The sequence below is a fragment of the Ovis canadensis genome, chromosome 18 (assembly GCF_042477335.2).
Source record: "Ovis canadensis isolate MfBH-ARS-UI-01 breed Bighorn chromosome 18, ARS-UI_OviCan_v2, whole genome shotgun sequence".
NCBI classification, from domain to species: domain Eukaryota; kingdom Metazoa; phylum Chordata; class Mammalia; order Artiodactyla; family Bovidae; genus Ovis; species Ovis canadensis.
Window position 1 is genome coordinate 28,979,667 of NC_091262.1, and position 27,326 is coordinate 29,006,992.

General features: G+C 42.4%; 1 protein-coding gene across 13 annotated transcripts in view; it reads left to right on the forward strand.

Moving 5' to 3' along the window:
- Nucleotides 1-27,326, forward strand: part of AKAP13 (A-kinase anchoring protein 13) — a 320,574-nt gene that overhangs the window by 234,120 nt on the left and 59,128 nt on the right. For 3 of the 13 annotated variants that reach the window (XM_069559264.1, XM_069559265.1, XM_069559267.1), the window contains exons 11-17: nt 5,463-5,833; nt 8,016-8,069; nt 11,273-11,338; nt 13,165-13,357; nt 16,240-16,348; nt 22,447-22,575; nt 26,221-26,263. In XM_069559264.1, the coding sequence (XP_069415365.1) occupies nt 5,463-5,833; nt 8,016-8,069; nt 11,273-11,338; nt 13,165-13,357; nt 16,240-16,348; nt 22,447-22,575; nt 26,221-26,263 (965 nt within the window). The remainder of the gene's footprint in view (nt 1-5,462; nt 5,834-8,015; nt 8,070-11,272; nt 11,339-13,164; nt 13,358-16,239; nt 16,349-22,446; nt 22,576-26,220; nt 26,264-27,326) is intronic. The other 10 variants (XM_069559270.1, XM_069559271.1, XM_069559272.1 and 7 more) reach the window with 5 other exon arrangements.

The following is a 27,326-nucleotide window of genomic DNA, read 5'->3' on the forward strand; positions in this document are numbered from 1 at the left end:
ACCCTGCCACAGCGGTTGGTGACCAGGAGACGCTTTGCAGCCACGTTTTCTCTAACATTCACAAAACCACGGGTTTACACGTGCGAGGAAAAGGAGACAGGCTAATGTTTCCAAGGTGCTTACTTCATGTGAGGCACTGAATAGAAGTTTTTTACATAGGTTGATCTCATTTCGTGCTCCCAGCAGCCCTGCAAGGTGGGTGGTTTTATCCTCATTATACCCCTGAGGAAGCAGAGGCTCTGGTTGGTAAAAAGGTTGACTCAACATTACTCAGCTAGTAAGTGACAAAACTGAGATGTGTTGCTGGGCCCAACTCTGAAACCCACTCGTTGATTTTGCTCTCAGCCTCCACACGCCTGCTTTAGTAGCCAGTGCTGTGTACAGAAGCATGGCAGTGGTGGCAGACAGGCCGTCAGCTACTTCCCTAGAGGCCCTCCCCTGTGGTCATCTGCACAGCGTTTGCTGCGAAGCATCAGACCCTCCCGGAGTCTCTCTGCAGGCTCCAGCCCTCCCACGCTCCTTCTCTAAAGACTAATCTGTAGGCAAGGCATTGCACCATCCTTTTCTGTGAACCATGAGTAGTGCGTTAGGTCACTTCCTGCAGCCACTTGTGTGACTTTAGCCTTACAGAGGGCTCTTTAACATCAGCCCACAGTGTTTGTCAGAACTTTCCACCTTAACCTCATGTTTCCACTTGGCATGCTGGCTGCCTGGCAAATATGACTCTCTGGTGAGTGTTGCGAGCTTCATGTTTTTTTCTGATGGATATTTGCTGGTTCCCGAGGTCTTGGCTTTTCCATAGATCAGTAGCATAAAAATTTAATTTTTGCTTTTAAAGTGAGAAGAAATCCTAGGGTTCTTTCTGGCCCTAGCTAAGAAAGAAAATGTGGTTGTAAAATACATGATCTGGGCCACTCTGTTATCCAAAAGGATAATTGAAGTCCACAGAATTATACTAATAGTTGCTGCAGCCCTTACACCTTGTTTTTTGTTTTTTTGTTTTTTTTTTTGTTTTCCAAAATCATAAGATAGTACCCACAATTGATTAAGAAAAAGCAGAGTGACTTCACCAACATGCTAGCTCTTAAAGGAAAATCCTTTTATTTCATGTGCTGTCAATTGCTCTCAAATACTTAAACATCAAGCCAAAAATTTACCTTATATTTTTTAAACTTTCAGATAAAAGTAAATATATTTACAGAATCCAGATGAGAAAACCTGGAAACTCTTAAGGCACAAGTGTTGAAATGATTGTAATTTCAGAACTGTGAAGTGGGGCTGATGCTTGCCATCAGTATAGCGCATAAATGGATTAAGTGATTGGCACGTACTAGGCATTTAAAATATATGCTTTTATTTTCAAGGCACATGGCCAAGTGCTTGAGTATGCTATAACAGATAATAATTTATAAGTATTTGAATAAATGAGTGAAAATTAAAGGACTAGTATTTTGGTAGTGTTAAGGGTGATTCCTTCATGTGTAGTAATAAGATACAAAGTGCATAGCTATTTCTAGATTTCTGTGTGTATAAGCGTGTATAGTGTTTACACCTCTCCGTATACATATCTGTATCACACCTGCATGATGTAACTCTGGGTAAGAAAGCCAGTCAGGCATTTTTTTCCCCCCAATACTCTATTTTTAAAATTTTGAAACAGAAAAGTAGAGAGAATTCTGCAGTGAATCCCCACCACCTAGATTCTACAGTTAACCTTTTATTATCTGCTTCATTGCTTAATTGTGCAGCTGTCCCTCATCCTTCCATTAGGTCGTCTAATTTCTTTAGTATACTTCAGAGTTATAGATATCAATACAGTCCACTTCTCAGTACTTAGAATTCAGCATTTGTTTATAAGATTTTTTAAATAATATTCACATAAAATGAAGTACACGGTCTCGAGGGTACCATTCAGTGACTTTGCTCCCAACTTTATTGAGTTACAATTGACAAATTAAAATCATGTATTTTAGGTGTATGAATCCTAGCTGAGCCTAGAATCACCTGGAGAGCTTGGAAGGGGAAATAGATGAAGGAAAAAAGCCTGTCCCTCAGAAACTTGAGTTTATTATGTAACCTCACTAAGCTTCAGGTTTCTCATCAGATGCAAATAAGAATAGCTACTAAATCAAACAGTTGTGAGGATTAACAAAAATCATACATCTTAATCTCTTAGAAAAAGCCTCACAGTGATGAGTATCTAGTACATAATTACCATTCAATTTTATGTAATAGTTATACTGCACATATATTTAAGAAATAGATTCTCTCAAGCTTTTTATAAACATCATATAAACATCATTCATTTTGGACTTCTGCTGCTGCTGCTGCTAAGTCACTTCAGTCGTGTCCGACTCTGTGCGACCCCATAGATGGCAGCCCACCAGGCTCCCCGGTCCCTGGGATTCCCCAGGCAAGAACACTGGGGTGGGTTGCCATTTCCTTCTCCATGCTCAGTCATGTCTGACCCTCAGCGATCCAATGGACTGCAGCCTACCAGGCTCCTCTGTCCATGGGATTTTCCAGGCAAGAGTACTGGAGTGGGGTGCCATATTTTAGACTTCTACGTTAACTTTTATTTGTGTAATTAGTTTGTAATTTCATTTTCCCTAATTTATTTGGCCTTAGATTAAATAAAACCTAAGTGTGATTGGGTCAGTCTGTTGGCTCAGCCCTGCCCTTGAAGCCAGAAGGCCAGTGTTGGAAAGAGCCGCCGCCCTCACACCTTTCTGTGCCCAGAGGGCGTTCTCTCCAACACCTAGTGGGTTTTTCTAGCCTGATCACCACTTGCAGATATTCATAATTTTATTAACCCCAAGGAAAGAGAAGCTTATGGTAGAGGTGATAGTTTCTGTGTGTGTTCCATCCTGCTATATGCAGGAGGAAAAGCAGTTCTGAAAGCCCGAGAGAGGACGGATTCGTGTGTCAGCCTCAGGCACAGACGTGGTCTTCATTTCCCCATTAAGCTTGCTTCCCCGCATGCATGTGTGTTAGCCTCTCAGTCGTGTCTGACTCTGTGTGGCCCCGTGGACTGGAGCCCACCCGTCTGCTCTGTGCATGGGATTCTCCAGGCAAGGATGCGGGAATAGGTGGCCATGACTCCATCCACCCCTTCCTTCCTGTGTCTACGCTTTAGCATCTCTTCTGCTTCTCTGGGTTAGGCAGCTTTAGTTTCCTAGGGCCGCTGTAACCAATTCCCACACATTTGGTGGCTTGAAACAGTATAAAACTGTCCTTCCACAGTTCTGGAGGCAGGGGGTCCTAAAAGCCATGTACCCGAGGGGCTGCTCTCTCTTCTTACAAGGATCCTACTCCTCTGGGATTCAGGAAATATTCTCGTGTGAAGTATGACCTCATCTTAACGAACAACATTTGCAAAGACCCAACCAAATAAGGTCACATTCTGAGAAGGATGTGAATTTGAGGAGGACACTATTCAACCCAGTCCAGTGAAAAAGCTAAGACATCCTAAAAGTGTCTTCTGAAGTTGCTGTTCACGACCATTTATATTCTTCCTCTCAATGGAGAGTGGCCCCAGGAATAGAAACTGTAGGTTGCCCAGATCACTCCTCACTAACTTGAAAGGAGTCATTGACAATTTTATTTTAAACCAAAACTTACCCTATTTTAGAATCTACTCAGTATAATTTTATTTTACTATAAAATAAAAATATATGGCCCAGTGTGGCCCAGTAAAAGGAACACTGAGGATTTCTGATACAGACTCTGAGATCTTATTTCTTACAGGGTCTTTTTGTTTTCGTTTTTTAAGTGATGAAGATAATAATAGAACAGGGCGTTTTTAAAAGCTGAAATCAGCTTGCATTCAGATCTTGCCTCGGCTGTACTTGGGGGAGCCCAGGAGACGGTCTGGGCCTCAGAGTCCTGACTCTCCAGCCCCTCGCATCTCCCTCAGTCTCATCCCTCACTGATTGTTTAAAGAGCAGTTAAGCTGGGAAGCTGGATTCTAGAGAGTAGAAAGAAAAACCTCCCATGAGCTAGTGAGATTCAGCCCCAAGGGTATAAAGATTACTTTGAGAAGGTAGAGAGTGCTTTTGAAGTGTTTCATTAAGACTTTAAGGAGTCAGCCTCTTTAGTATAGGAGTTATTTTCTCTTTCAAGACGAAAAGGGCTCTTGCTGCTGCTGCTAAGCCGCTTCAGTCGTGTCCGACTCTGTGCGACCCCATAGACGGCAGCCCACCAGGCTCCCCCGCGCCTGGGATTCTCCAGGCAAGAATGCTGGAGTGGGTTGCCATTTCCTTCTCCAATGCATGAAAGTGAAAAGTGAAAGTGAGGTCGCTCAGTTGTGTCCGGCTCTTTGCCACCCCATGGACTGTAGCCTACCAGGCTCTTCCATCCATGGGATTTTCCAGGCAAGAGTACTGGAGTGGGATGCCATCGCCTTCTCCGAAAGGGCTCATGAGTTGCTATAATTTTTAAAATCTGTTTTGAAGAACTGTAAGTTTCTTTACTCCTAAATTAGGGAAATACTGTGAAGAAGGGGGCGGGTTGGGGGGGAATCACAATATCTGTTTCTGTTTCCTGCTCCCTGTACCATAAGAACGCACAAGAAAGATGCGAAGACAGTACAGTGCCCTCCTGTGTAGCTGAGAGGGTGAGCGTGCATCTTCAGACACTTACTTATCTTCTACTTTTTGGATGCCACAATGCTCATCTTTCCCTCACCCATCACATGATGTGTTCTGGTGCTTTTCAGCAGGTAGAGATTGTCGGTCTGCTGGATCAGAATGACACAATTCCTGGTAGGCTCTAGAAGTTGGCCAGGGAGAGAGCACCATCACTTTATCAAAGACTGCAGAGGACTCATTATTTTAGGTACAGTTTGGCTTGATAAAACTCAGCCAGTACTCAGTTGAAGGAAAAAAGGGGGGATAAATTTCTTGCATTTAGGTATTTGTGGCCCAGAATTTGGACATTTGTGGCAGACTTTAGGTGGGATCATAAGCTGTTCTGCATTTTTGAAAATGCCACTGAAAATAGACTTGCTCTTTGAATATAAACTTCAGTATATCACTGTTGTAGCCAAGCACACTACCTTGTTTTTAGTTAGGGCTTGTAAAAAAAAAATTTACCTTTACATGGTATGAATTTAGAGTTTTCATACATCAGAAACCTCAGAGACATAAGTTCCCTTCATTATAGTTGATAGTATTGACTGAAAATAACTGGCCGGAATTAGAGCTTTTCCTCTGCAAGAAAGGGAAGACAGTATATTTCCCATTTTGCACCTCTAGTAAAAAGGTAGAAAGAGGATGGACCTGGACTGTACCTTTACTGGAGGCTGAGTCCGTCTGTGATTGTGCTTTAAGAAAGAAAGCTGTTTTGCAGCCCGCTGTGATGTTGCCTGTCCTACCCCCTGTAGAGGCACTGACTCGGTGGAGAGCAGCCGAGGCCTCTCAGTCCTGCTGTTTCCGACCATGCCTGCTTTCTCTCCGCTGCAGCCCGAGGAGGAGCAGTTGGCCTGCGACACCACTGGATCCAGCTCCTCCACCGATGACACGGCGTCCCTGGGCCGGCACTCGTCTCACGGCAGTGATGTGTCCCTCCCCCGGATTTCCAGCTTGAACAGGTCCAGAGACCCGCAGTGTCTCAACGGCTTCTTCAGCCATGGGGTGGGAGCTGAGGGTCGAGAGAGCGAGAGCGAGCCCGCTGGCTCGGGTGAGATGGAGGAGGAGGAGATGGACAGCATCACCGAGGTGCCCGCGAGCTGCTCTGTCCTGCGGAGCTCCATGCGCTCTCTGTCCCCTTTCCGGAGGCACAGCTGGGGTCCCGGGAAGAACGCAGCCAGCGACGCAGAAATGAACCACCGGAGGTGAGGCGGTGGGCTGTTCGTCTTGTCTGTGTCTGCTTGCTTTTGATTTGGTGTTACCGTTAGTGAAAGTTTTCAGGAGACACCATGGTATAGAAGAAAGAATATAGGCTTTCCTATAGGAATCAGGAAAATCTGTGTGCCAACTCCAGCTCTGAAACTTACTACCTGGATAACCTTGGGCAAGTTACCTGACCCTTCTGAGCTTTAATTCTCTCATCTGTAAAACACCTGCCTTTCAGAGTATTTGTAAGAGTAAAGATTACAATGAGATATATAAGTCACATAGTGAGTAAACACTGGTGTAACGTTTGTTTAGGCCAGATTTGTTCATAAAATTGAGAGGTTAGAAAATTTGAAGGGAATAATTTCCTGTCAATTTTGAATTAAGAAATAAACTTGAAATCTTACAGTCTCAACACAAGTTTTTTCACAGTGCTTCATAGGATTTGCCATCTGTTTCTAGTGTAGAAAATTTTGATAAAGTCTGCATTACCAGCACTTAACTGTTAAAGAGGTCACAATCATTATTGAATTGGTACTGTCTTTCCACATGTCGTTCAGCCTGGGGATCTGTTGTGGCACTCGGTGTCACCCTTTCAGTTTGCCAAGCAGGCTGTGTGGAAATGAGGGTTTGGTTTCTAACCATTGGCTGCCTAGATGAGTTTAAGTTTGAAGAGCAGGTGCCATGATGCCTACTCTGTGTAAAAGTGTGCCTACTCCAAGGCTGCGTTCTAAATGAGGACGAACAGCCAGGGCAGGAGGCTGACAGTTGTTGTAAAACACTGATATCAACAGTTCACCTGGAGCGGTTAATGGCTGTTTTGCTTTTTAAAAATTCCTTGACCTCCTAATATTTGGGCTCAGATTTCATAGCTGTAAGTACACGTAATCTGATTACAGTCATTCACTCGTGTATTTTTTTATTCGGCTAACATGTATTAAGCAGAGCAGGCGTTCCTAGGTTCTGGAGGCCCCGAGGTGAATGAAGACCTACCTTCATATAGTACCTTACACCCTCCTGATTTGCTACCCTTTTCAGAGTCCTTTAATATCAGATTGTCTCATGTAATTTTCCCATCCTCTTCATGAGTCAGGTGGGATTATCCCCGTTTTTGCAGGTGAGACTGCGTAGGTAGTTTAAACCATTTACCCAGTGTCAGTGGAATCCAGGTTTCCAGTCTCCTGGTCAGGCAGTCTTTCTACAACTCCGTTTTATTCTGGAATACAGTTCAGGGTGCAAACCTTAAAAATAACATAAGCAGTTGCTCTATCTGATGGGCAATTATTATGTATTTGAAATCCTAGCAATTTGTAAAAGCTCTCCTTCCCAACTTTGTTCAAGCTGTAATTTCTTTCTTTTTTTTTTAAGCATTCATATGGGAAAATAAGGATGGGGAAATGATCCCTACAGACAGAATTCCCTTCCTGAGGCAAGAGAATCTGCTTGACGGGATACGCGTGTCCTAGATGACAACAGCATTGGGAAAGGGGGATTCCTTTTATATGGAATCTGTTTTCCTTTATAAACCACGATGGATCCCTTTGGCATGACTTTATTTCCAAGCTAGATGTGACTGTGTGCATCATGTCGCTCCAGTGAGGAAATTGAGGCTCAGATGAAAAGATTTGCCCAAGATTACACGGTGATTTTAGGACAGAGCTACAGTTAGAACCTATCACTAAATCGCTTGTATCTTCAGCCTGTATAATATCATGGACTCTCCTATTGCAGTTATCATTCAGAATTGCCTGGCACCACTGTCTGATACCTCTGGAGATACTGGAATGAGAGTTAGGGGTCATTTTCATCAGTTTAACTAATTTTTACAGTGTTAGCTGCATCGAGAATTACCTGAATTTTAAAGACTTTTAAGAAAATCCTGTTAAAGTTATTCTTGGATGGTGTTTATTAAAAGTCCTTTTGCTTTTATAACTTAATAAACCTCACTCCTGGTCACCTGACTGTTCCCTCCATGCTCCAAGGAGTTAAAGTAGCCCTTCTCAGAAATCATCAGGCCTTTTTGGCGATGATGTTTTCCTTATTCCACATTCTTTCATTCCCTTACTCCCAAACCATTTCTCTTTGGTGATTGTCTCTTCCTAGTGTGATGTTTGTGTGTTTCACGCGTTTGTATCCATTTTGTTTGACCTGGACACTGACCTCTTCCACCTTCATTTTCAGTTCAATGCGAGTTCTTGGGGATGTTGTCAGGAGGCCTCCCATTCATAGGAGAAGGTACAGAGCTCACTAACTTGATGGACTAACTGTTTGCCTCTGAGCTTATTTTACTAACAAGCATCTCATTCTGCTTCATCCACAATTAAACAGTCTAATTTTAAATAAGTCCTGTCTGCTTCAGAAAAATAAAATACAGGTACTTATTAACTGCTGATGTCCATCCTGTATGAAATGGTTTCTCGAATTTGAAGTTTTTTCCTGTTCTGCTTTTATTTAAAAAAAAAAAAAAAAGTTAAAATATTTTTTTCCATCTTGATTTTTTTTTTTTTTTGGTATTCAGATCACTTTGATAATAGGGTAGGGTCTCCCCAACTTTATCTAAGGAGGAGTCCAGGAAGTGTCTGTTGTGCATAGGTAATGGACCCTGGAGAGTACTTTTTCTTTCTTTCCCAAGAAAAGGGGGAGAGGAAGAACCGAAAATAGAAGTGTGCTCATGTATGTACCAGGCCCTAAACTATTTTCAGCGCATTCTTCAATAACGTGATGAAAGCCTTTCTTCCTCAGCCACTTGGGAGTCTCCCGTGCACTGTGGATATGGCCCTGATTTCTCAGGGCTCCTCTCAGTCTTTCAGTCCCATACTGATTTTTGGTCACATAAAATTTTGAACCTAAAAATTGCAGTGATTTATCAGCTGAAAAGTCACTTTTCGTCGAAAAGTACTGATTTGCTTTAATTTTTTCAAATGCTGAGTTTTTGTTTTATCAGTGCATTTCCTGTACAGGAGTCATGTGTGACTTTTCCCATTTTTGGAAAAAAATTTAGAAATCTGAAAACGATGGTTTGAGTATGGTTATTGTCTCATATTAGGAGATACTTGTAAAGAGAGATTTTAAACTATTAGCTGAGGCTGTCTTTTTAGGAAGTGGGCAGATAATGATCTTTGTTGCCTACCTGGTCTTTTTAAGTGGGTGTTTCCTTTAATTTCAGATTTTAGGCACACAGTTGAGCTCAAGCACAGTGTTGTCACAAATCTCAGATAATCATAAGCCTGGTTACGTTTGTCTCCAGGAGAACAAGTTATTAAAGGCCTTTTTCAGTAGAAGTATCTAAAACCTTTAGAGGTTTATTTGTCTGACTCTTCTTTAAACTCTTCAATATGGGCTTATTAAAAACATGCCCTGGATAACCCTGAAAGACGACCCGTTGCTGGATGCAGCCCAGGTTACCATGTGGACACAGCCATCACAGCCACTTCAGTGACGGCTTCATCCTTTGTCGTATTTCTGTATGAAGAACAGGAGTTCCGATTTTAAATTTTGTGTTAAGCCTTAGCTACTAAAATGGAAACATTTCAGCAAGTATTAAAAGGTAGGGCATCAGGATACTTTTTTTTAAATCTGGAACTATCTAAATCCGAAAGCTAAAGAATCATGAGATGTTACTCCCCCAGCTGAGGAATTGAGGAAATTAGGATGCTCTGAAAAATACTCTTACTGTTGTGAAAGGAGTTTCTGCGACCCTAGGACTATCTGCAGCTTCCTCACTGGATCCTTAGGTTTTTCTGATCTCCATTTGTCTCCCTGTTGTTCATCCTTTTTATCCTAAATTTCATCCCAGTCTCTCACATCATTATCATTTTCTGAGAGTAAAGGGATGTTTAAAATCCGTAGAAAGATATTGTTTAATTTTTAATGAATGATAAATTGGCATGTATATTCACTTTCTACTTTTTTCCGCATTCTGTTTTTAGTAAATTGGCCATGTAGACATAATATGCCTTTTTACTAACAGCTTAGAGGTATAAAATTAATACTCTTCAAAGAACACACTGTGAAGCTCATGGGTGTTTGTAAACTGTATCAGGGCTTGCTTCCCTGAGTCAGTCTGGTCTTGCTTAGCAGACTTGTAGAGACATGTCTCAGCTGTGTACTTCCACTCTCTGCTTTTGTACTTATGAGCTTTGCACTATTAATATAATCTGATTTAAAATATGTTACCTTTTAATTTATTTTTAATGGTATTATTTTAAAGATTTACTTTTAGAAGATCCATAGGGTTAGCTCATATTTATTCTTCCATCATTTTCCTCGTTTTTTTTTTTGTTTTTTGGGTTTTTTGTTTGTGGTTTTTTTTAGCTTTCTTTTTGTTTGTTGGTTGGTTTTTTTGATGTCTGCAGATCTTCCCATTGAAGGTTCAGGGAGCAGATTAGTTTTATTGTTATCTCCCTTCCAAAAACAAAACCATGTCACTTAGAACTTTAAGGCTGAAATAGTAGCAGTGTGTATTTTTTTTTAAATAATAGCTTTTATTAATCAAAAATCCTGACCTATGGATGCAGCTCTTTTTACAGAGTACCTGATACTCTGAGTTGGTTATTTTTTGTCTGCTCATGTTCACTTATCATTTCCAACCCCAGATTTTCTGTTCCTACTGCATGAGAATAAATATAAGTGCTGAGATAGTCAAGGAAATAGATGACCAAATGGATACATACCTAAAATTATGGGACTCTTTGGTCAATACTATAAAATTCTCTTTCAAGGAAAGACATCCCTTCATTATCATTAAAATACAGCGAAATAGGACCATTGTTATATGCTTTATCTTTAGCATCCAAGCCTGGTGAATAGGGTTTGAAGGTGGATGTTGATGTTGGGTATCATTATGAAAGATATATGAATTTTCTGGCTTAGATTCATCCTTAATGGAAACAGGGGGAGAAAAGAAAACCTGACTCAGTGAGCCTACCCCAGTGCAATTTGTCATCATTCCTTTTAATGAAGGATTAGAGATGCTGTGGTCAGGAGATGATCAAGTGGATTTTTTGTTGTGTTGTTATATGCTTTATGTTTAGCATCCAAGCCTAAATGGGTGGAGGAGTGGTGGGCAGCATAGAGAGAGTGTCCCCAGTAGTGGGGTTGAAACACTGCTGTGAGCGTGCCCAGCCAGGAAGCCACAGGGAGTGTGGGTACTCTGTTCAGGATTTACTAGGAGGAATTCTGGGGTTTCCAACACTGAACTTGTTAACCTGTAAAGAGTTCATGTAGTCATTTCTAACACATTATGTTGATGGACATCAATAGAAGAACTGTGTGTTTTGTTCTAGCTGTTTTCTAAATTCTAAATCAGTGTTACATTCCTAATTTTTTACTGATCAGAAAATCCATCTGTCTCTAACTGTGTCCCTTCTTTTTAAACCCAATAATCCCATCCCTGTTCCCTCTTCCATTTCTGTTTCTGCCTTTGATGTCATCCCCAGTATGAGCTGGTGTCCCTCTGGTGTGCAATACTCTGCTGCCCTGAGTGCTGATTTTAATTACAGAAGGTATAGTATTGTTATGTGTGTAGCCACCAAAGGGGGGATCATGAAGCACAGCACCGAGCTTTCGGCTTTGGACTGGCTGTGTGCGGCTGGAATGCGTATGGCGGCCTGCTTTGTGAGCTCGGTGTTGCGTTGCCTCTGCTGTGGGCATCCTATCCAGTTCAAGGGGTGCAGCCTCAGAGCTGGATGGTGTTCCCCGATGCATTCTGCGTGTCTCAAGTGGCTATAGATTCGGGTGTTTTCTGCACAGGCTTGTCTCCATGCTGCGGTAGACCACTTCTCTCTTTGTTTTCATCCATCCCAATTCCCAGCTCCTAGGAATTAGCACATCCTGAGGAAAGCAATAACAAAAACAAGGCAGCTACTAGGATGCACTCATTTCTTAATTACACTTCCAAATCCAGTCATCTCTTTAGATTCTAAGCTCACAGATTGCTCATCATTACATATTCTTCTCTCAGCTAAGCAGCCAGATTTAATCACTTTCAGGATTAAATGTTGTGGTAACCGTAGGATCTGGCTTTCTCAGGCTTTAGAAATAATTCATAACAGAAAACTAAATTTCTTCTTCAGTTAGTCTGTCTTCTTACCCTGGCTATTGAAAATGAGTTTTGCAGAGACATTTACTTGGAGTTAGTCATGATTTCTGTCGTCATATTGAAATCAGAATAAAATCCATTGTTTAATTTATAGAGGCATATGGTTTCAGTTCATAATAAGTGATTCATAGGAAAAAGGGCAAATAGAAACCCTTCTAGACCGGCATACATGAACTTTTTCTGTAGCAGTTAACTTTGAGCAGAGGTAACGAAAGAGCTTCATTATGCCTTCAAACACAGCTCCACATGCTTATAACTGAGGGCATGGCACTCTCCCCTGCATTCTGAGATCCAGTGGTGACACACGTGATTTATTCTGGCTAGCATCCCCAAGGGTGAAAGGTGGCCAACCTTTCTCCATAGCCTCCTCCTCACAAAAAATGCTTTTCACTCTGCAAACCACAGTCTTTATTCCAGGGATCCCATTTTCCATACCAAACCTTAAGTTTGCTTTTTTCTCCCACCTTGTCAGTATCAAGGAAGAAGATATTAAACCTCTCTTAGACACAGTAACTTTCCAACTTTTGCCCTTTATGGTGTCCCATGTGCCTGTCTGCAACTAACAATTCTCAGGAAACCTGCCAGAGCGGTGCTTTTGGCGCAGGTGTGCACAGATGGTAACGCGCCTGTGTGATGTGGGGTTTCTGGGGTGGACGCATGCCTGTGACGTTAAAAAGGTCACCTAGACTGTCATGGAAGGTGAAGTTACAAAGGTTACCTGGATTGTAGTCGAATGTGAAGCTACAAAGGTCCACTGGACGGCCACAAGGGCAAGTCTGGATCTTCCCTATTTTCCTCCAGAAGGTAACTTAATGTTCATATTTTCTCTGTGCCATTTAATTATTTGGCATTGGCAGGCTTCAGAGTCTGGCAAAAATTGATCACATCAGATCAAGGGTTTAAAAAAAAACCAAACAAATAAAAGATCTATAGATAATACAGTTTATCCATATGGTATATTGAAAAATGTCTGAGAAGATGACTTGAAGTAGTTCAGCATTTGAGTAAATTGAATGAGGTTTTTTTAAAAAAACAAACCAAGTGCAGTATATTTCTCAGCCCACCAAGATCTAGGGGGAAGGGTAGGGGGCACTCATTTGGCCAGGCCCTTGCAGACAGTTTTGCCTGGTGACAGAAAGTTACAAGCAAGGGAGATGCAAAAGCAGGGGCTTTGTATCCTCCTTCCTTTCTGAGTCTCAGAATGAATTAACTCTGGTGTCTTGTGTTCAGTTTCAGTCTAGAAGGCTTGACAGGAGGAGCTGGTATTGGAAACAAGCCGTCCTCATCTCTAGAAGGAAACTCTTCAAACACCAAAGAACTTAGGCACCCTTTTGGTGGCCAGGAAAGGGGTGACTCTCTGGTGTCGCTTTCAGAAGAGGATCTTGAGTCAGGCCAGAGGGAGCACAGAATGTTTAATCAGCAGGTAAGGCTGAAAGAGGTGTATGTTGCTAATTTTGGGGGAAAAGATTCGTTTCGTTTCCCTAAATATATCCTCATATTAGGAACAAAGAATGCGAGACTTATGTTCACATGAGGTTAGTAGCTATAATTACGCATATACTCAGTGTTGCAAACAGCAGTTTTTAGCATTTAATGCTACTTTAAAGTGAAAGCTGCTCAGTCGTGTCCAACTCTTTGCGATCCCATGGACTCTACAGTCCATGGAATTCTCCAGGCCAGAATACTAGAGTTGGTAGCCTTTCCCTTCTCCAGGGATCTTCCCAACCCAGGGATCAAACCCAGATCTCCTGCATTGCAGGTGGATTCTTTACCAGCTGAGCCACAAGGGAAGCCCGAGAATACTGGAGTGGGTAGCCTGTCCCTTCTCCAGCACATCTTCCCGACCGAGGAATTGAACCAGGGTCTCCTGCATTGCAGGCAGATTGTTTACCAACTGAGCTATCAGGGAAGCCCAGTGTTAATTAAAGAATACCATTAATCTGCATAGATCTAAATATTTCAGCAAAGCAAGCTTTTAAAATTAAGGTATTAATTTTAAAACTAACACCTGGATGAACCTCTGAGAGTATTCTGGGATACACTTCCAAGTGAATTTTTTTCTAATAAAACAAAAAAGTTAAAATGCCAGTCTCTGAGTAGGAGGCTTTCATTTTAGGTAGAAGTATAAGGCATCGTTTCAAACTAAACAAACAAAAATTTAAACAACCTGTCCTTCGAATCAATGACCAAGGTTTTGTGTAGAAATCTAGTTTTTTATTACATCCTGCTACGTAGCAGTGAAGTGACCAAATATTTCAAGTCTAGCACTAGGTGATTTAGTGATGAATGTATCACTTACAGTCATGTGAAGGTCCAAAGGACATGAAATTGAAGGCCTAAAGGAATTTTGCCTGCTTTTGTCCCCTCTTTGTGGCTTCTTGGAAGTTAAGAAAAATAACAAGAATGTGGAGAATATAATTATTGAAGTAGATGGTGTCTATTTATTCAGCCCAACAGTAACAGAAAAAGAGGGGAAAATAGGAAACAATAAATTTGGTGACTACAGAGAGCATCTCTGACAAGTACATCTGAAAAACATGTTGCATCTTATGTGTACAGAGTCCTTTGGAAATCACTTGTAGGACCAGGTGAAATACCAAAACTTGAGTTTACTTAGAGCCAGTAAATCCCCTCAAATTCTGCTTAAGCCTTTGTGTGTGAGCAAGTCAAGCCCATTTAAGTGACTTGCCTGAGGCTCCATAACTGGCTCTTAGCTGAACAGTATTAAACTCAGAATGGCAGGCTTTTAGTCTCCCTGTTACTTTGAAGTAGATGACGTTTGATGAGGAAATGAGAGCATTTCCGTTTTCTTACTCATGTTGATGTGATAACCTTCTCCTGAACTGACGTTCCTAGGAGTCTGAGTGATGGCCCTCTCTTTCAGTGAGTGGTGTCAGTGTAAGTGGCCTTTCTGAGTCTGTCGAGATGAAGTGTTGACCCTGTAGCACCTGGTGTGCTCAGCCTGCCCAGGGCTCTGTTCACCAGAGTCTTCCATCTCGTGTGCAATCTCAGAGTGGGTATATGAGCCGCTTGTATCCCTGATGTGCACAAGTCGCCAGCAGCCAGCTTCCTGCCGAAGGTCTCTGCCTTTCAACTGATGTCATTTTTCAGACCTCACAGTTGTATTTGAAACATAGCAACTGTTTGCCTCAGACACCATGGTTACCCATGGAACAAGCTCTAAATAATGAGAAGTCTTTGGTGTAACTGAGTCAAGTTCACCCTAGTAACGGATTTTCATTGCTTCCCTTTCAGTACATACCAATTTCAGACTGCTAGGAAGGGAAGGGATGATAATTAAAATTAGTTAGCAATTAGGATGGCCTCTCTCCAAGCAAAACAAGAGGAGTCCCACCATCACTGGAAACGGGTTTTGTTGCAGGATCTTCTGCAGTGGGTCTGATTACACACTGAAGTAGCCGTGAATTCACCGAGGGAGTTGCAGTTACCCACATGCTTGCATGTAAGCAGTTTAATCTCAGAAGAGGAAGTGAAAACGATTTAGGTTTCTATCCAGATGCAGAGCCTACTTTGCTTGTGATCTTAAAACCTTTTCTATTTGTATCTCTGTTTCTAACTCTTTAATATCAGAATGATATTACTGGTATCCTACTATATGTGTACATGATATTTAAATATTCAAAGGGCAGGCAGTGTATACGTAGTCTGATATTTCCAGTGAAGTTATTTTTATCTGACTGTGCATTTAGTCAGAGAAGGCGATGGCACCCCACTCCAGTACTCTTGCCTGGAAAGTCCCATGGACGGAGGAGCCTGGTGGGCTACAGTCCATGGGGTCGCTGAGGGTCGGACACGACTGAGCAACTTCACTTTCACTTTTCACTTTCATGCATTGGAGAAGGAAATGGCAACGCACTCCAGTGTTCTTGCCTGGAGAATCCCAGGGATGGCGGAGCCTGGCGGGCTGCCGTCTATGGGGTCGTACAGAGTCGGACGCAACTGAAGCGACTTAGCAGCAGCAGCAGCAGTGCATTTAGTAGACATGTATTAAGTGCTTACGAAGTTTGAGGCGTCCTTAGGCGTCCTTCTTAGGAAGGATACGAAATGACCGTAAGCGGCAGATACTCTAATTGTTCCCATTTTACAGATAAGAACACTGAGGCTCAGAAAAGCTTGATTGCTTCTCTGAAGTTGAGCACCTGTTTTGTGGCCTACAAGGCTTGTGGTCTTTTCCTCTGTGTACTGCCTTATTTCCTTCTGCTGGGTCGGAATGTCAAGTTTTGTACTAACCTAGAAATATAAGGGCATGAACTGAGAACTCTTTTACCTTTATTTCCCTCACAGACATGTCACAGATCTAAACAACAGGGATTTAATTACTGTACATCAGCCGTTTCTTCTCCACTGACAAAATCCGTCTCATTACTGACAATCAGCCATCCTGGGTTGGACAGTGAGTATGCTACTTTTTTCGTTAAATATGTTCAGAACATTTTCCCTTTCATTTATTTTTTTCCCTTTAAGACCCTGTGACATTGCCTTAGAGCATGTGCCTGACTTCTGCTGAATGAATGACTGATCATTTACAGAAAAGGCAACACAGAATTCAGTTTGGAGACCTTCCTCCTTTTACTACATAAAAATCTCCTTAGCACATTAAATTCATTGTATTCTTGGGCCTCAACCTGACAGATATTATTTTTAAAAACTATTTTGAAATAATTTCTGGTTTTTAAAATAGTTGCAAAAAACAGCACTAATACTCACCGCATAGTCTTCACCTGGAGCCTCCAGAGTGTTATTTTAACACTTGTTTTATCCATCTTGCTCCTTTCCCTGGCTTTATCACTTTCCTTAAGGATTTTTCTGAAACACAGGAAAGTAAGCTACACATGTAATGCTCTTATGTCAGAGACACTGTCTTGTATTACCATAGTACAGATACCCAAACATTATCCAATACTAATTCCCTGAGCTTTTCAAAAATGTCAAGCTCATAAAGGACAGAGAGAGACTGAGATATGTTTTTAGTTAAGCAAATGTCAAAAGGATTACAGCCAAAAGTGATTACTGAAACTGTATACAGATTCAAGATCAATGAGCTATGAAAGTAGAAAGACGTAGAGACGTCTGGCATCCACAGGCCCAGAGTGTTTGCAAATCAGAGATGCTCAAAAATATACTTGAATTGGATCCAGATGTTTGCCACAGACAGGTGTCTTTGGGAAGCCCCACTTTTTTTTTATTTTCAAAATAGATTTTTTGTTTTTCTTGAGTAGTTGCAGTGTGGGATCTTGATGCAAAGATTAAAATTCTCATCAGAGTATGGTATATTACATTCCTTGCTGAGAGATCATGTATTCAGGAACCTGCAATAAAGGCTATAAAACCCTCCTGCTGTTTCTTCACCATCTCCTGATATAGAACTCATCTTAAAAGAGTGAGGACAGAAGTAGCTGCCCTGTGTTAATGGGATGTTCTGTCTCAGTTCATGACTTACTAGAGGCCTCATCTTTTTAATGTCCACAGTGGCGTTAAGGCATAAATGGATGATTGTGTTAACTTCATTCTCATTTTATATGATTAGTAGTTCAACTCTCAACCTAGCCTTTTGGAAATAAAGTTGCCTAATAGTGACTTATTCGCGAAGATAATAGGCACAGACTCTCAGAGTTGTAACTGAAGTCATTGTTCCTGTTCTTGTTTGGATCTTGGTTTGGTTTGCTTTTGACTTGGCTTTGGGTGAGTGGTTCTGCTGTATAGAAGGGACATTATTATAACTGAACAGTTTATAGTGGCTTTGAACCCAGAGTATTAGAAATGGATAACCCGACAGTCAGTGAGGCCGTTCAGCCCCGAGTCCCTCCTCCCGGGGCCTGGGGGAGGGTCTGAGTCTCTATAGCAACAGCTACCCAGAACCAACAGAAGGTGGCCAGTGTTCAGTGACACATGGACTCTTCTTATTTTTCCTCCAAAAAGCAAAATGGTTTTTGACTGTGCTTTCAGTTGCTAGCCAGACCCTCTGAATGGTGCGGCTACTCCCCAGGAAGCACAGTCCTTGAGCGCCAGGAACTCTGGCTCATCTTATTGTGGGGACCAGGCAGCTGAGCTCCCCGAGGGGGACTGAGCTCCGTGGCCGGTGGCTTTCCCTCCCTGAGGGGGACTGAGCTCCGTGGCCGGTGGCTGTCCCTCCCCGAGGGGGACTGAGCTCCGTGGCCGGTCGCTGTCCCTCCCCGAGGGGGACTGAGCTCCGTGGCCGGTCGCTGTCCCTCCCCGAGGGGGACTGAGCTTCGTGGCCGATGGCCATCCCTCCCCGAGGGGGACTGAGCTTCATGGCCGATGGCCATCCCTCCCCTAGGGGGACTGAGCTCCATGGCCAGTGGCTGTCCCTCCCTGAGGGCGACTGAGCTCCATGGCCGGTGGCCGTCCCTCCCAGAGGGGTCTGAGCTCCGTGGCCGGTCGCTGTCCCTCCCTGAGGGAGACTGAGCTCCGAGCTCTGTGGCTGGTGGCCGTCATGGATAGAGCTTGGAGTGAGAGAGTTCAGCCCTTTCATCAAAGTGGAGGCCACTCATTCTGATTTGTAATGTACATTTCATGTAGATTTGAATGATGAACTGGCCCTAACTACTTCCCTAAGTGAGCACAGGCTATAATTGGAGGGCTTATCCACTCTTAATGACAGTATTTCTCTTAAGTCCCTCCTCATGTACAATTCAATTAATTTCCCGACTTTTTCTTTTTTTTTATTCTGCTCTGGAAACATAATTTTTTTTTGGCAGATATAAAAATTCTGGCTGTTTAACAGAAGACTAATAAAACTTCTTTCTTGCATGCTATGCCTCTAAGCCTCAGGGTAACTGGATGGTTCTTGGTTTCTGCTGCACATGCAAATCTTCACTCCACATCTCTTAAATAGCCTGCATGATTCACCTTTGGTCATGGTCTTCCCTGTTGGAAGTATCAGAATTAAAACCTACCCTGTGGTTTTAAAGCCTAAAGTGTGTGGAACCCTTCAGGTATTTTATGGTAAGCATACTTAGTGGCTGTGTGACCTCAAGTCCTTGAACTATTCGGCAGGGCTAATAATGGGGTAGGGCTAAAATGTGTATTTCTTTTACATTCGTACTAGCATGTTTCCTGGCTTGTGGGGAGCATTTGTTGTCACTGTGGAATGAATGTGTTCATCATCCAGCAGTGTAGGGGTCCGTTTTTCTCTGACCAGGGTCTGAGCAGTGGTGAAGACCTGGAACATGATCTCTCGCTTGTCTTTAACTGGCTGTGTCATACAAGCAAATCTGCTTGTCTGAGTACAATATATTAATGCTTCCTAAACCCAGCACTCTCTCACTACTTCCCAGCTTTTACTTGTGTTCTAGATTCCCCCTTGAAGGAAGTTAGCAACTTTTCCCACAGCCTTTCCCAGCTGTTACCATTTGAGCTTTTCTGCAAACGTCCACCAAACTGTTGCCTGGACTGTCACTGGGTCACTGGCCAGATTAGAAAGACAGACAGACTCGGCATTATTCCCAAACTGGCGGGACACTGCCCTCAGAGAAGCCGCTCCAGGAAATGTGTTTGCCGCCTAGGGTTGAGTGTAGACTCCCAGCTTGCCAGGAGACTCGGATGCTTTATCATTAGAACTTAAGAATAAACTTTATGTTTGCATACGCAGAATAAGCCAGTTATTACAGATAATCCCTTCACAAGTCTGTATTTTTAAACTTGTTACTGCTTGCCCCCAGAAGATGCTTACAGACAATAAACTCTGGGGTTGATTGGGGTTCGATCCCTGGGTTGGGCAGATCCCTTGGAGGAGGGCATGGCAACCCACTCCAGTATTCTTGAGAATCCCATGGACAGAGGAGCCTGGGGGGCTACAGTCCATCGCTGGAAAGTCAGGCACAGCTGAAGCGACTCAGCATGCACACGTGCGTGCCCTGCTGAGCATGTCAGTGGGAGAGTGGCACCCAGTGCACCGTGAGACCTCCTGGGCTTCTTACGGAGGTTTCGTTTTGCCCTTCATTTCACATGGCTTGTTGTCACAGAGAACAGTGTCCCCAGGTGGCACTTGTCCTTGGGATCGTTCTCAGACCTTCACTCGGGGTGGGTGAATTGGCCAAGTTCCTGGGCATGCTTGGACAGTAACGTTCGCTTGTAATTGACCACGAAAGGTGAGTGAGTCTTAAGAACCAAACTGTGGCATTTGATGTATAAAATGTACCAGATCTTCAACACGAAGTGACCCACATGACCAAAGATCAGAGTGGGCCTCTGGGCAGCTGGGCAGCGGCGCCAGTGACGGTATTTTATCTCTGCTTTCTGTGCTTAGTCTCTCTCTCTTAACTGGACGGTGGGAGGAGACATTATTGGAATACATTTACTTTCTTAGGGTAGTTCTATTTGGAGAAGATAATATTTGACAAATTCATCAGAACAGAAATTCGGTCAAGCAAATTGACTTTTTTAAAAATTTGTGTTTATGACTGCGTGAGGTCTCAGGCAGCAAGCAGGGTCTTTTGTTGTGGTGTGTAGGCTTATAAGCTCCCTCAGAAGGTGTGATCTTTGTTCCCCAACCAGGGGTCAAACCTGTGTCCCTTCATTGCAAGGCAGACTCTTAACCCCTGGACCACCAGGGAAATCCCCAGATTGACTTTTGGTATTGGCCTTTTGATTAAAGTATGAGGCTGGAATGTATTTATGGTCATTAAATTTGAGTGCATTTTAAAACTGAATCCCTGTATTAGCAGAACATATTCTTTCCATACATGTTGGAGATACTACTTATTCTTACAAGTAGGTTTTTCTTTATGATCCATGATTGTGTGACAGAAGAAGGGGATTCTCTGAGATTTGGGTAATTAAGAGAGCTTATTTTCATTTCTTATATACATGCTTCACATTTGGGAATACTGTAGAACACACATTAAAATGGTATCTTCCTTTTGCACTGGACTGCCACTGCTGACAAAGCCGATGCACGTGAATTTGTGGCGTTCTTTGCACTCTGTTAGGCGCTGTGGCTGCACCCTTTGGTCTGCCAGTGCTCGGCATTTACCTGGGGTATGGAGTGTCTGTTGTGCTGAGTAGGTACAGGGTTTTTTCTTTCATTTTATTTAGGATGTTGACCTTACAGAAAGCCTGACAAAAGGAAATTCATGTATTCATTTGTTAAATTAGTCAAAGTTACCTGTCCTTTGCCAGGCACCAGGCGAGACAGTGAAAGGAGGGGCATGGCCTCCAGATACAATTCCTTTTCTCCCCGCACTTCAGCTCAAGGGCATGAGAACAGTTGAAGGTAGCAGATGATGGTACATGTGGCAGTTGAAAGAAACATTGGGTGCTCAGAAGCCCCTACTCGAGGGGTCAGAGAAGCCTAACTGGGTACTGTGCTGAGTCGCTTCAGTCATATCCAACTCTTTGTGACCCTTTGGACTGTTGCCCAGCAGGCTCCTCTGTCCATGGGGATTCTCCAGGCAAGAATACTGGAGTGGGTTGCCATGCTCTCCTCCAGGGGATCTTCCCAACCCAGGGATCGAACCCAGGTCTCCCGCAATGCAGGCGGATTCTTTACCGTCTGAGCCACCAGGGAAGCCCTGGGGAGAAGTGATACCAAAGTCAAGACCAAGAGGGCATCACTGGATTTGTTAGCAGGTGGAAAGCGAGACTGAGGACTCTGGGCTTCTTGTCTGAGGGCAGTGGAGTGGTTTTTGTTAAATCAACTGATTGATTCTGACACTGCAGAGAGGCCTCACTGAAGACCATGTTGGGAAGGAGAGGCTGGTAGGTGAGTAGAAGGCTCTTGCAGCGTTCTCATGAGAGCAGATGCTGGCCCAAAGCAGGTGCAGACCAGTGGCAGCAGGGAAGAAGTTGATGTTCAGAGGATTCTAGAAGACAGAATTAAAAGGGCTGAGTGAGAGGCGATAAAAGGATTCAAGGGCAGCGTCCAGGTCTCTGTCCTGTATGATGAGTTAGATGCTAGGCACCGCTCACCAAAGGAGAGAGTAAACGAGGAGGAACAAGTCTGGAGGAAGGGGCTGAGTTGATGTATGTGCTTGTTGAGTTTGAGCTGCTGTGGGATGTCTGCCCAGTGAGGCTTGAATTCAAAGGACAGACCAGACTTGAAAATAGAAAGCTTTGAATCATCACCGTGTCACCTGCAGATTGTACCTGAGGAGGCAACAGTGAGTGAGGAGGTTTGGGGTGGGCGGGAAGAGAGCCGATAACGAATCCCGAGGACCACCACCATGCAAGGCGTTTCCTTACCTTAAACAGGGTGGGGGGCACTCCAGCTGTAAATGATGGCTGTGAAAAGTAGTGCGCTTCCTGTTTTCATAATCTAACAAGTACTGTCTTTGTTGGAGGCATTTTCTTAAGCCGCATTACCTTTCTGCATATTGAGAAAGAAAGGTGGACGTGTGAATAGTTGGTGCCTCGAGGCCCAGACAGCCGCCCCTGGCATCCTTCAGGCCAGTGGCACGGTTCTCGGCACCGTGGGTCTTTGTTCTGGTGTGATCCGCAGGCGCTAATGTCTTCTGTTAACCTGTTCCTCAGCCCAGCAGCAGATGCGGCCGGCACGGCGGATCTCGCTCTCCGTCAGCATCTCACCTCTCCTCCTTAAGTCTAAAACTCTCTTTTCTCTTGGCTCTTCTTACTCCAGTGATGAGGAGGAGGAGTTGCATAGTAAGTAAGCAACTTTGGGGTCCAGTGGCTGCTCTCCAGGGCCTGACCAGTGCTGAAAATGCCGTAGGCTTCCTACTAAGAGACTGGGGGGCTTTTATCCTCTTGCATGTCACCACTGCTGAATCATTCGCCTTCATGCTTAGCTTTGAAAATGAATTTGGATAAACGAATAAAGTTTTTGTCTTGTACACCACCAATGTTGCCTGATCCAGTGACCCAGTTCCAAGGCCCAAGACGTCGTCTCAGAACAGAGATACCTGCAAAGGCATACGGGGCTCCCATCCCACCTGGTGCCTTTTATAACGCTGCATACTGACTTCTCAAAACGCTCCATTCAGTCATGTGAATTTCACTGTCATTGTTTCCCCTTTTTTGTCTCATAGGGCAGATACCTAGATGTCCATCTGTGACATTTAAAAGTCACTGTCAGACTTCTTTCTTCTCACCTTTTTTTCCCCCCATCTTTGTCCGTTTTTTTGTTTGTGGGTGGGGCGGGGGTGCTATGCTGCATGGCTTGTGGGATCTCAGTTCTCCAGCCGGGTACTGAACCCGGGCCATGGGAGTGAAAGCTCGAATCCTAACCTCTAGGCCACCAGGGAACTACCCCAGACCGTTTCTTTAAGAATATCTTTCTTTGAGATTAAACCACATGAATTAATTGGATGGAAGAAGTTCCTTTGGAACTTTTAGTTTTGAATCCTTTCACTACACTGTAGGTTTCAGATTATTATATCATTACTTAATAATAACCTAATTTAGTATTAGTTTTAGTAAACTCAGAGAGGAAATGAATGCTGACCCCCATGAAAATTACTCTTTTCAGTTGTATGAGATTTCTAGACAATTCCAGGATTGCTGCTTTTAATGGAGAAAATACTTGCTATATAAAGCTAAATAATGAATTGTTTTCATTTCATATAAATCATATTAGTCTTAGGCAATTATAATATAAATGTGATTAAGCATCCTAATTCAGCACCATTTGCTGATCCTAAGTTTGAGCAGTATTTAATACTTAAACATTAAAATTTAATATTTAGCAATATCAACTTCAGGGTGACATTTTTGCATTGTTCTTAAAGGAAAGTGGCTTATGCACAAATGAGTATCTTATATGTTCAACACTTTTTCACAAGTAAGATGCCTTTGGTATAGGCACATAAGAGTTTCACTCCATACCAGCTGTCATAGGAGGGAAGTTGTGAAACTCCATCTACAACTTTTGAGCTTTTACAAATTCTCAAGGCTGTTGAGTATTTGTAATATGCTTGGAAATAGGTTAGCATGACAAATAAAACTAAGGTTCCAATAGTATTTCTTCTACCACTAATACAAAATTATGACTGGTTATTCAGTTAATCAGCCCCGGTTACTCAGTTAATCCAACATAATATCATCACAAAGTATAGAAGCTCAGAGAAACCCTTGAATCAAATATCCAGCATTCCTCAAAATGTGTTCCTTAAACTCAAAAATACAGTGAGAATTATGGGGTAGAGGGATGGGGCGGTTGGGGGAAAGGGTTGATTCTTGACCATATAAATTTAGGAAACTATTTTAAGCAGGTTTCAAAGGCTTATGTGTATCTTGCGAATTTTGAAGGTAGTGTTCAATATGCTGTGATTCCAAAATGTATTAACCAGGTAAACCACAGTATGTGCAAGACAACGTGTGACGTCTCAGGAGACAAGTGTTCCATGGGTGGAACACGCTTTTACGAATACTATGTCCGCCTAACAGCTCCAGTTCTGGAGTGTTACTGTATTAGGTCTGCAGGTTGTTTCATGCCTTAAAACAAAATAGGTCTCGTTGAAATATGTTATTTACTTGCAGTAGTACTTAATAGGCTAAATTCAATGACAGATTTCTTTGCTTCTGTCTGCAATTATGTTATGGAAGTAACTTTGGTTATATCATGTTCTTAGATGCTCTGAAAACTTGACACTTAGGGAAAGTCAGAAGCATTTATTTTAGAAACATTGGTGAATTAATCACTGCTTTCAGAACCATATCTTTGAGAGGTTATGATAAATGAATTAAAATGAATTGAAGTATCTTTTAGCAGCAAAAAAGTTGGAAATCCTTATAGGAGTTACAGATTCTCAGAGTATTTGTTGAGTTCTTAGTTTATTTGACAGAAACCTTCTGGGAGCTTAGTCTTGGCCAGGCTCTCTGCTGGTTGGTGTTTTTCTTTATGGGTTTTATTTTTGCTTTGTTCATATTACTAAGGTGGTAACTTACTAGATAATTGATTACATGTACAGCAGAATCCTGGCAGCCTGAGAGAACTTGATGGTGCTTATATCATTCGGGGCTCCTTAAGTGTAAAACTTCTAAAGCCCCCAGTCTAAACCGCACTCGTTTGTTTAGGTGAATGAAGGCATTCGGAGGTTTAAATGTTGGTGTTTTCACCAGATCACGCAGAGCTGGAAGATAGATCCCAGGTCTTGCTCTTCCTCCACTTCTGGCTGTTGTTACTGTGCCTCATAAGTGAAGCAGAAGGAGAACCCCAGACAAGTAAAAGGGAAAACTGTGAAAGCGATCTTTTGAAGCCTTTGAATTCATTTTTAAGTTTCAAATGCGTTATTTATACATGTTAGCTACATTTCTATTCAAAAATCTGGAACAATTTGGGAGTTCTTAAGAGTTTCAAATGTTGATAATCTGGTAGCAGAACATTTTCCAAATCTCTATCAAACTGAAGTTTCAGTAACCTCAAGGAGAAAGGCGTATTTTGTCCACATTACAACAGTAGCTACATAGAGCAACCTTTGTCTACCTGGAATCACACACAGAAGGTGTTTCTATGCCTGATCTCCTAAAACTTGGAAACCGTTTGTCATTAACCTATCATAGGTAAAATAATGGTATCACTGCTTCTGTGTTTGTTTTATTTAATGCCCTGTCTTATTTAGCTATTGATGTAATGGCTCATTTCAGTTTATGGTCTGATGGTTATGGAAGGAGGACTAATGTATCTGCCCTACTCATCTGATCAGTATCAATTAGAAAGACCTTTCGCATCTGTTTTATCTTCCTTATTTCAGAGATGAAGAAATGAAGTCTGGAGATCTCACCCCAAATTAGTGGCAAACCCTAGACCTTATAAGTTGGGTCTAATGCTCTTTTCTGTTGGTTTCCTAATGCTCTAATCCATTTCTAGGAATGCTCAGGAAAATGTCAGGCATATATTAGCTAGACTTTTAATATAGACATATATGAACACAAGGTTAAACAGCATGCAGAAAATGACATGTCATTTCCTGTTGTGTATTCCTCTCTGACAGCATCTCAGAAAGATGGCCTATGGACTCTGAACCTTCGTAAGAACAGGAATTAGACATACATTTGAGCATTTTTGTTGTTTCATTTTGGGGTTTCTTTGGTTACTTGAATCCTGGATTTAAAAAAATTTTCCCCATGAGAAATTCACTCCCAGTTGCTGCCAATTTCCAGTTCTAATTTGAGGGTTTCATTTTCAAGTTTTCCTTCTTCCAAACCCTCAGAAGGAAAAGCACCCCACACTGGCTTTCAGAGGCTACTTTTGCTTTATCTGTGTCAGTCACAAAAACATTAAACATTTTATCTGTTATCCAGGTAAGATGCTTTTGTTCTGATGTTTTTCCTGCCGTTCTTGTTTTCCAGGTTCGCGGCCCTTCCACAGCACCAGCTCTAATCTGACTGGGAGGTACTATATACGTTTATTTTGCTACCCTTTTCTGAAGATGAAATGAAGGAAATCCAGAATGTCTTAACACATTTACGCAAAATAAGTTAATTGCGCTTATTGGAATTTTACTTCCTTGGTTGATAAATTTGGAATATCGGTTTAAATTTATGTCCTGGATAGCGTTCTACTTTATTCTTTGTGGCGTCCTGTAGATGGAGATTATCGGTGCACCTACTCACATAAGGATACACTTGTGTTAACTTCATGAACTTTGCACTCTTTGCTTACGGGAATTTCCAAGTCCAAGAACATTGTGTTTCACAGTGTGTGTGTGTGTTGGTATTCACGCAGTATTGCTGCCTACTTAGCCCTCGGAAGCTTTAAAGCTGTTTTCTTCTGTGTAGGTTCAGACAGTACACATCTCTGTCCAGGGAAGTGACTTGGTTTTTAACAGCAGGCAGAAGATTGCTATTTTGACTCATTATTTATTATTCAAGCTTATGAGATTAAATATTTGATTTTAAGCATAATTGGGATTCTGATTGTTGCCCTGCAGTGTCTTATAAGTTGCCTTCCTTTTCACAAAGGAATCAATTGTGACCCAGTAATCCAGAACTCTCTCTCGATATGAGTCCTCTTGTTTGCACTTAACCATATTCTGCTTACTCTTTGTTCTTTCTAGAGCAGTGATTTTCATTTCCCCTTTGTCTTAGTAACAGACTGCTTTATATTTCAAGCAGTATTTTAAATATAAATAGACTTGAGCTACTGAACAGGACCCATGTGGTCCTGTTTGTCTCTGCTCTCACAGAAGCCCTCGAGGCAAACATTACTTTTCCAATGGAAAACTTCTAGCGTAACTGTTTTGGGACACTAGGAAAAGTAGTTTGAATGGATTTCTGTATAATAGATGATGTATTATGTAACAGTTCTACGTAGTTCTTTTTGTGCAAAGATGATAATGTGTACAAGGGCCCCGCATTCTTTGAGGAACTCAACCTTTGTGAATTTCCCAGGGTCTGGAGATACCCATCATGGATGGACTTAGGACATAGGTGTCCTAAACAAGTAGGCCAGTACC